The sequence below is a fragment of the Alligator sinensis genome, unplaced genomic scaffold, assembly GCF_000455745.1.
Source record: "Alligator sinensis unplaced genomic scaffold, ASM45574v1 scaffold215_1, whole genome shotgun sequence".
Taxonomy (NCBI): domain Eukaryota; kingdom Metazoa; phylum Chordata; order Crocodylia; family Alligatoridae; genus Alligator; species Alligator sinensis.
Window position 1 is genome coordinate 6,716 of NW_005842259.1, and position 9,556 is coordinate 16,271.

General features: G+C 47.3%; 1 protein-coding gene across 1 annotated transcript in view; it reads left to right on the top strand.

Annotated features, from left to right (window-relative positions):
- The first annotated feature begins 1,767 nt into the window (after positions 1–1,767).
- Positions 1,768–9,556, top strand: part of NR2C1 (nuclear receptor subfamily 2 group C member 1) — a 45,194-nt gene continuing 37,405 nt past the window's right edge. Inside the window, exons 1-3 of the mRNA XM_025208937.1 lie at positions 1,768–1,932; positions 5,206–5,353; positions 6,626–6,716. Coding sequence (XP_025064722.1) covers positions 1,920–1,932; positions 5,206–5,353; positions 6,626–6,716 — 252 coding nt within the window. The 5' untranslated portion in view covers positions 1,768–1,919. The remainder of the gene's footprint in view (positions 1,933–5,205; positions 5,354–6,625; positions 6,717–9,556) is intronic.

The following is a 9,556-nucleotide window of genomic DNA, read 5'->3' on the forward strand; positions in this document are numbered from 1 at the left end:
GGCTATCTACAGTTTTCCCCTTGGACCTAAGCCCTCCGGGTTATCCCAGATCTCTCCTGTCTCTGCCCCCTGGGCTCTTTAGGAGTAAAGTTCCTTCTCCGGACTTGTCAATATTGCCGCCCTCTCTCTGGGCCTTCTTGATTACGCTGCCCTCTCTCTGGGCCTTCTGGGGTAAATATTGCCCTCTCTCTGGGCCTCCTGGGTAACGTTGCCTTCTCTCTGGGCTTCCTGGATAATGTTGCCCTCTCTCTGGGTCTTCTGGGTAATGTTGCCCACTCTCTTGGTCTTCTGGGCAACACCTCTCTCCCTGGGGTGTACCCTCGGGTCCCACTAGTCCTGCGGAGGCTGCCGGGCTCGGGGTCTCTCCAGCCTCCGTCTTCCTCCCCCTCCTTTCTTCACACCGGAGCTCCTGCCCCAAGTGCGGGTTTACCTTCACCGCTGTCGGTGGCTCCACCCTTGCTGCGTGAGGCGTCGGATCCTCTTCTGTAGGGGATCAGCGTCTCCTGCTCCGCTCCGAGCTGCCGGTAAACACGTCTGGCTGAGATTTCTCCTGGTGTCTGATCCCCCGCTTCTTTGTGGGCCGTCCTTTTTATCCCTGCCGCCTGGTAATTGCCACTGATGTCACTGGCCGGCCGCAGCTGTATGAAAGTGCGGCTGATGGCTCGTGCGGGTTCCTTCCGGTGTTCTTGCTTTGCCATCAGTCTTGCTGCAGGTAAGTGCTCTTTTTTCACTTTTGCTTTTTCTGTTCTTCCCCCGTTTTCTGGTCCCCGGGTTTCCCCCTTAGTTTTTAGGGTCTCCCTTCCCCACCCCACCCCCGTTTGTTTCTCCCTGTGACAGGCTGCTAAAGTGTTTCTCCTGGAAAGGAGAGGAAGAAGGAAGAGTTGGAGTAAAATACTTGGGACTAGGGCTGATAAAACAATTTAATAAAACAAAAAAGGTGGTTTTTTGAGCCTAAAGCTTTCATTCAAAACACTTAAGTTTCACAGACTTTTGCTAAATGCAAGGAAGGTTTCCATAGGAACCTTGCCTGGATTCCCAGCTGGTTGACCCCACATCCAGGGAACCTTGGGACCATCTTGGACTGCTCAGTGAAACTGGCATTCTTGTCTGACATTTATATTGAAATTTACAAGAGCACCAATTTTTTGGAAAGCAGCTGCATGATCCAAATAGCTGCTGGTTTGCCAAGTGTTTGAAACAAGTTTTTATCAATACCCTGCAAACTGGAAAGTCAGTTTTTTTTGAAGCAAGTTCTATTATCAGAGAGTCTGAATGGAGGTACTCTACGTAGAGCCGCTTTTGATGCACTCAGGTTGAAAAATAAGTGTTTTGGAAAATAAATCAAACCAAACAAGTGTTTTAAGTCATTAATTTCAAACTGCAAAAAAAAGCTCTTTCTTTTCTCTTTTTTAAGTGTTATGTGAAATGACATTCTTGTGCCATTTGAAATGGTTAACAGCATTTTGAACAAATGGTGAACTCTGCGAATTTTAGATATTGAAGCAGAAATTTGTAAAGAAAGAAAAATATGTAGAAAATTAAAATGTATTTTCCTTGAAATCTTGAAGTAATCCGCTTTTGTGACTTATGTCTGAGAGTTGCCTATACTTTTCCTTTTGCAAGGACTGATCTGTGTAAATCACCAATATTTTCAGACTTAAGTCTGTAAAACTGAAAATGTATTTAAGTAAATATCAAGTATAAAGAGAGAGAATGATAGCAATGTCTTGTCTTATATTGTTCTGTGACTAGGACGTCATTATGGAGCAGTAACATGTGAGGGATGCAAAGGATTCTTTAAAAGAAGTATACGAAAGAATTTAGTTTATTCCTGCCGAGGAACAAAAGACTGTGTTATTAACAAACATCACAGGAACAGATGTCAGTACTGTAGGCTGCAACGATGTATTGCTTTTGGAATGAAACAGGATTGTAAGTATGAATTGTAAAAGTATATGGATTTATTTTGTTACATTTAACAAGTTAGGAAGGTTTGAGCTACAAAACATATACTTAGTTATATTAAAATCAAATTGGGGTGTACCTAGGATTACATACTGTTAGAGACCTACCTAAATTGTGGTTTCACAAATTTTGTGGAAACCGTGAAATCTGGGGTTGCCCACAAAATCCAGGGTTGCCCATGAAATCTGTGAAAAAAAACCTTAATAAGTTTTTATTAAGTCTTCCCTTCCCTGGCGGGCCTCACAACCTGCCCTGGAGAGGAAGGCACTGGCTGGTGGGGTAGCACAAAGCGGGCAGCACACAATATGCTGACTGCCCCTCCTTTCTTCCTCCCTGGGCCTCTCTGCCAGTCATAGAATCATAGAAAATTAGGGTTGGAAGGGACCTCAGGAGTTCATCTAGTCGAACACCCTGCTCAAAGCAGGATCATCCCTAACTAGATCATTCCAGCCAAAGCTTTGTCTAGCTGGGTCTTAAAAACCTGCAAGGATGAAGATTCCACCACCTGTCTAGGTAACCTGTTCCAGTGTTTTATTACCATCCCAGTGAGGAACTTTTTCCTAATATCTAACCTAAACTTCCCTTGCTGCAACTTGAGACCATTGTTCCTTGTTCTATCATCTGCCATCACTGAGAACAGTCCAGCTCCATCCTCTTTCAAACCTCCCTTCAGGTAATTGAAGGCTGCTATTAAATCCCCACTCAATCTTCTCTTCTCCAAACTAAATAAGCCCAGTTCTCTCTGCCTCTCCTCATATGTCATGTGCCCCAGCCTCCTAACCATTTTGTTGCCCTCCACTGGACTCCTTCCAATTTGTCCACATCCTTTCTGTAGTGAGGGACGCAAAACTGAATACAGTACTCCAGATGTTGCCTCACCAGTGCTGAATAGAGGGGAATAATCACTTCCCTTGACCTACTGGCAACACTCCTACCAATGCAGCTCAGTCTACCATTAGCCTTCTTAGCAACAAGGGCACACTGTTGGCTCATTCAGCTTCTTGTCCACTGTAACCCCCAGATCCTTTTCTGCAGAGCTGCTGCCCAGGCAGTCCATCTTCCAGGTCATTGATAACAACATTGAACAAAAGCAGCCCAGGACCAACCCCTGGGACACTCCGCTTGATACTGCCAACTAGACATTGAGCCATTGATTACTACCCTCTGATCCCAATGCTCCAGCCAGTTTTCTATCCAGCCAGTCTGTTTATCCAGTCCATACTTCCTTAGCTTCCCTGCGAGAATGTTGTGGGAGATTGTATCAAAAGACTTGCTAAAGTAAAGGTACACCACATCCACTGGTCTCCCATCATCCACAGAACCAGTCATCTCATCATAGAAGGCAATCAGGTTGATCAGGCATGGTGAATCCATGCTGACTGTCTACTTCCAGACCCAATGAGAAGCCCAAGGCTAGGTGACATGGCTGTACAGGCTGAGCCTTAAAACATTTCCACAACTGGAGCCATAAAGACAGATTGTTCATAGAGTATTATCCAGTGGTTCCTAACTTTTAATGTCTTTAAATAAGCAAAGTAGATTGAGGCCTATTTAAAATTATGTATTTGTTGAGACTATAGTTTACAAGCCTGATTCATGGCACTTTTCTGTGGTGGTTCTATTAATGAAAGTGGAGTTAGATTATTTTAAAACTGCTCTAACAGAGGAAAAAATAAGTTCCAAATACTTTTAAAAGTTCCACACTTTTAGTCAGCATTTTTGTTTTACAATGACAAAAACCTATACTTATATTAATAGTTTGTTTCTAGCTATTTTTTCTTAAGAGAAATTTTCCCTGGGAGCCCATAGAATCAGATTTGCTATGTTGAGCTTTGGAGCCAGAGGTTCCCCAGGTAGACCAAATTTCCAAAGGAAGCACAAAAAAGGAGATGGTGGTAACCCTTTTGCAAATGAAAGGAACAGCTTCCAGCAAGGGATCCAGACAGGAGAAAACACCTTTTTTAGAGGTCTATATTGGACTGGCATTGATAAAAGGAAAATTGACGTTAGTGGCAATTGGCTTTTTTCACCGGTGTAGCCAGTAATATCACTGATAAGTGCCATGTGCATGTGTGCAGATGCACACATGCATGTGACCAGGAATGCAGCCCAGCAGGTGGAGAGCAGTATCTGGCCAGTAAGTCTGTGGGGGGAAGGGGCATGGGGGAGTAGATAGAGGCCCCCACAGTGAGTAAGGGAATGGGACTGGGGCAGGCGCTGCCAGGACAGGACACAGGATGGAGCCATAGGTGGCTTGTCCGGGAGGCACAAGGGGTGGGGGTAGGGGGCAGTTCCTGGCCATTGCATGCATTCCCGGGGGAGGCATGGGGGACATGTGCCCCCTGGATTTGTGCGCAGGGTGAGGGCTCGCTGCTCACCATGGTTCAGGACTGGGGACTTTGCTGGCCTCTTCCGGGCAGGGGGGGCTGGGCCAGAGCTGCACTCGGGGTGGGTGGCAGCAGCACTGGGAGGGGGGCTACAGTGAATTTTGGGTTGGCTGTAGCCCACCCCATAGTCACCCCTCCCAGTGGTGCTGCTGCTGGCCCCGAGCCCACAATGGGCAGCCCATCCTCTCCCTGTGCTCAAATCTGAGGGGCACATGCCCCCCATGCTTCCGCCAGAGTGCATGCAGCGGCCAGGAGCTGCCACTCCCTCTCCATCCCCCGTGTTCCCCAGATAAGCATCCTGCAGCTCCGTCCTGCGCCCTGCCCTGGCTGGGCAATGCCTGTGTCTGCCTCCTGTCCTACTCCCTCCCTCACCATGGGGGGGGCCTCAATCTGCCCACCCCCACAATGCCCATCCCCCTCCATGCCCTCCCCGCCACAGACTTACTGACCAGATGCTGGTCTCCAAGCTGCCAGGCTGCGTATCGGCAATTGGATCAGTATCAGCCGAGATGTCTGGTTAATAATCAGCCATCGGTATCAGCCAAAAAAATCTCTATTGGGGCACCTCTATTTTTTTATTTAATCTTAAGTATAAAAATTATTGCCCCTTTAAGTTGTTTGGCATAGGGAGTTTAACAGCTTTGCCATTCTACTAGCCATAACAAAATGTATGTGTTTACCTAAAATCTTAATTGCTGTAACTTCTGTATAAGATCTCCAAAGATGTATTTTAAACTGCTGGGTTCTCTGCTGTAATTGGAAACACAGTGCATTACTTCTTAGGTTGGTGTTTGTGGTGTTATGTCTATTAAATTTTGAGTTGTCACCTAACAGTTATGCACTATTTTGTTAGCTGTTCAGTGTGAGAGGAAGCCTATTGAAGTATCACGAGAAAAATCTTCAAATTGTGCAGCTTCTACAGAAAAGATCTACATCCGGAAAGATCTGCGCAGTCCATTAGCTGCAACTCCAACTTTTGTAACAGACCATGAAACAGCAAGGTACATTTAACATGTATGACATTATAGGGTTATTCATAGGGCCTAGAGTTAAAAGGGTCCTTAAGTGGTCATCTAGCCCAGCCACTTGCTCCAAAGAGATCAACAACCTCTGAAGCATTCCTAATCGATATTCTAGCTTGAGCTCAAAAATACCCGGTGGTGGAGACTACATCCTCCCTAGCTAATCTCTTCCAGTATTTAAGAATCCCTACAGCTAGAAAGTTTTTTCTAATATCCAGTGTAAATCTGTTGTTGCAGTTTAGGCCCATTACTCCTCGTTCTATCATCCGTGGATCTGGAGAACAGTTTGTTACCTTCATATTTGCAGTATCTTTTTACATATTTGAGGACTATAACTGTGTCCCCCTTCAGTAGTCTTTTCTCTGAACTTAACAAAACTAGTTCTTTCAGTATTTACTTGTAGGCCATGTTTTCTAGACTTCTGCTTATTTGTGTTGTTCTTCCCAGGACTATGTCTGTTGCTTGGCATCTTTCATGAAGTATGATGTTAAAACTGGACATAGTATTACAACTGAGGCCTTACTAGTCCTAAGTTTAGTGGAAAGCTTGCTTCATGTTTTAGGCCTGCTCTGCACATCAAATTTAAGGTGTGATTAACCAGTTAGTCATGCCTTAAGTGGTCACCCAGCCACATGTTCAAGCAGTTAATGGTGTGATAAAAAGAGGAATAAGCTACAAAGTTATTCCACAAAATACGTGTAATAACTTTGTAGTTGCTTCCTATTATGCCATTACTTGACTTCCCTGTGGCTGGGAGCCCTGTCAGCTGATTGAAATACTAGCTGGGGGGCCCATCTGCAACCCTGAGAGCTGCTAGCCTCAGGGGGGCTCCCGTATACCCCTGTGACTGGGAGACTATGGCTGCTGTGATCTCCCAGCTGTAAGGGCGTACCACACACCTGCACAACTGAGAGATCATAGCAACTGTGGTATCCCGGTCACAAGGATGCATGGGGTACCCCCACAGCTGGGAGCCCTGTCAGCTGAGGGGGCTCCCAGATGCAGGAGATAGCTTCTTCCCAGCACAGGGAGAGCCTGGGATTGCACTTCTCCTGCATTAGCAATAAAGTGAGATGGGATCTAATTCACAGTCCTAGTCATGCCTCCTGCCATGCATGTGTGGTTTGGCAGGAGGCACTGTTGTGTGGATTGTGTATTAGATCCCATCATGCCTCTGCACATGTAGAGGGGTTGTTAAATGAAGTAAGATTTGACATCATAAGAGTAAAATATATGCCTTTCTTTTTTCAGGTCAACAGGCCTACTAGAGTCAGGAATGTTTGTTAATATTCATCAGTCTGGAATAAAAAGTGAGCCTGCCGTGCTGATGTCACCAGATAAGGTATATGATTACATACCTAAAATACCAAATGAACTTTGATTACAACCAGTTAGGGGCTTTTTGTTTGTTTGTTTTATTGTTCTGATGTGTCAGTGATTTTTTTTTTTCTGATGTCGGTGTTCAAAAGATTCCTTTTAGAAATATTGACCAACTTTTACAAGATTACCTACTGTTATAGCTATTTCCTTGTTTTTGAAGGCTGACTATAACCCTGCTTAACAAAAGTATGAAATACTTTTTTGAAAAATGTGTACTCTTCTTTTTAAAAAAAGGTGTCCTGGGCTTGACTATTTTACATTGCTTAAACTGATGGCTGGATCTTTTCTTGTACTTTTACCAGTAAATTTTAATGTTTGAGGTGCTTAGAGATTAAACCAAGTGAATTTTGTAGGTCTAAAAATAGTTGAGTACCACGTTCAAGTTTGTTAGGGAATATGGACCCTATACATTATCAGAAAGAGAATTAAAATACTAGCTTTGATTAGGAGAAAAACTAAAAGCAGGTGTCTGCCATGAACACAGGAACTGCAGAAAAAGAACCATTGGGAGAAAATGTGTCTGGGCTCTCACAATTTCTCAGTGAGGAAGAATGAATAATTCCAGTGCCAGTATGGAGACGGCTGATGAGCATGCACTCTAACAAGTTAAATTAATACTAAAAAATGTTTGGGGGTGGAGGGAGGGTTAAGACTTTGTCCCCTTCTACTACGAACCTGAATGGAACAAACCCAACATGCACTTCTCATGGATGTGTACTGCAGGTATGCTAAAAAATTTGATCTTGTGAAAGTTTGCTCCAATTTTTGGAAGTTGAGAATCTGGAAGAAATAAAACATAAATTCAGGCCACTCTACTGTGCAAAATAGTAAAATTGGTTGAGTGATATGAGGTGTTAATACAAAGTCAGTGTGGCAGGGCACTGTAGGTGCCTGCCACTTTAAGGGTGAGAAGCTAGCAGCCGGCAGGTGCCTGATGAGGGCAGCCATTTTGGATTCAGGGCTGTCCATATAAACAGGGCATTTTTGCTGCTGAAGGCCAGGCAACAACATGGCCTAGCTGCAGGGCTGTAAGTATCATCTGGAGGTAAGGGAGGAGCTGTAGGGGACGATCAGGAGGCTCCTGGTCCTGGGCATGACCTAAAACTGCACCCTGCTGGGAGTAGGTGGCCTGGTGGGGCGCTCAGTGGTGTGGGAGCCCCCCGGAAATACCAGGCCAGTTATCACCCTGGTGAAAGGCAGGTAGGGGTGCCTTAACCCTACCCCTCACCTTCGGGTGGGTTTACATACCATCAGAGGTAGTTGGGGCCAGGCATGGCTGTGGCTGCCTGAGCCCCGTGGGGGTGCAGGCCCCGAGGAGAAGAGTGGGGCTGTGTGCGATACCCCGAGGGGGAAAGTTGGGGCCAGGCACAGCTGTGGCCACCTGAGCCCTGCAAGGTGCAATACCCTGAGGGGGAAAGTTGGGACCAGGCACAGCTGTGGCCACCTGAGCCTACCGGGCAGCAAACCCCGTGGCCCCTCTGTGAGGGGGCAGTCTGGAGCCCCAAGTGAGAGGGGGCGGAAATTAGGACCCCAGTGAGGGGGAGTAGCCCCAGTGAAGGGGGCCGAGATCTGTAGCCCCAAGCGAGGGGGCGGAGTTGTGGAGCCCCAGTGAGGGGGTAGCCCCAAGTAAGGGGTGGAGATCTAGAGCCCCAAGTGGTGGGGGTGATGTGGATCCCCAAGCAAGGGTAGTGGGCCCAGGTAAGTCTTCGGATGCCTGAGGCCGAAGTTTGGGCCGGAGGCTGAGTGAAGGGGGATCAGCCCCAGAGTGGGGCAGAGATTTGGAGCCCCAAGTGAGGGGGGCAATGTGGAGCTCCAAGCAAGGGGAATAGGCCCAGGAAGTCTTTGGACACCTGAGGCCGAGGTTTGGGCCAGAGGTCGAGTCGATGGGGGCTCAGCCCCAGAGCAAGAGAGGCGAGTCCTGACCCCGGTAAGTCCTCCACTGCTGGGAGGTTGTGTGAGAGTCGAATGTAACATCTGAGGTAGCACCACAACCTGCTGCCCCAAGGTGGGAGTGAGAGTCCCCTGTAAGACCCTGGGGCACCAATCGTGGTGTCAGGTACCCCAGCTCCCTACATGTAGGAAGGTGGACCCAGAGAGAATGTGGGGCTATTGAGGTTGGAAGTAGAGTGCCCCCTCAACTGGTCTATGCTGGGGCCAGAAACAAGATGGTCAAAAGGGCCAGGTGTCCACCGCGAGGGGCACCCAGAGTTGTGGATCTGGGACCCCGCCTGGCCTTGGAGGTGAGGCCAGGGCCTGTGTATGGCCAAAGGTCCCGAGTGGAGACCACACCCAAGAGGGGAGCCAGCTACAAGGAGCTCAGCAGCCCAAATGAAGGCGGCATAGGCCGCCTGAGCGGAGGGACCAAAGGGAGGGTCCTACCAGGAGGATTCTGGAGCCTAGTGTGGGGCTGGTGTAACTGTTAACATCTGGATGCCATCTGCGAGACTTGGGCCGTGGTGTAGGAGTGGTACGGAGCCGCGGATACCCCCATATATCAGGGTGCAAAGAAAAATGGGCAGCCTTCCGCCTTATTTAACAACTTATTGATCTTCCAACAAGTTGTGGAGGGCAAGAAAGGTGGTCGGCGTGCCTGGAGGCAGGTGGAAGGCCGACGACGGCTGGCCTGGGAGGAGCCCACCTTGCCACAGTCAGTTTGATATTACCATCTGTTTGGATGTTTGGCATCTGTTATATAACAATGCTGAACTCTGAATCAAACTGATGTCAAAATTTTATGGAACATTTAAGACATTAGTAGGCAGAATCCAGTTTATCAATAAACTGGAAAGGGAACGAGGGAGC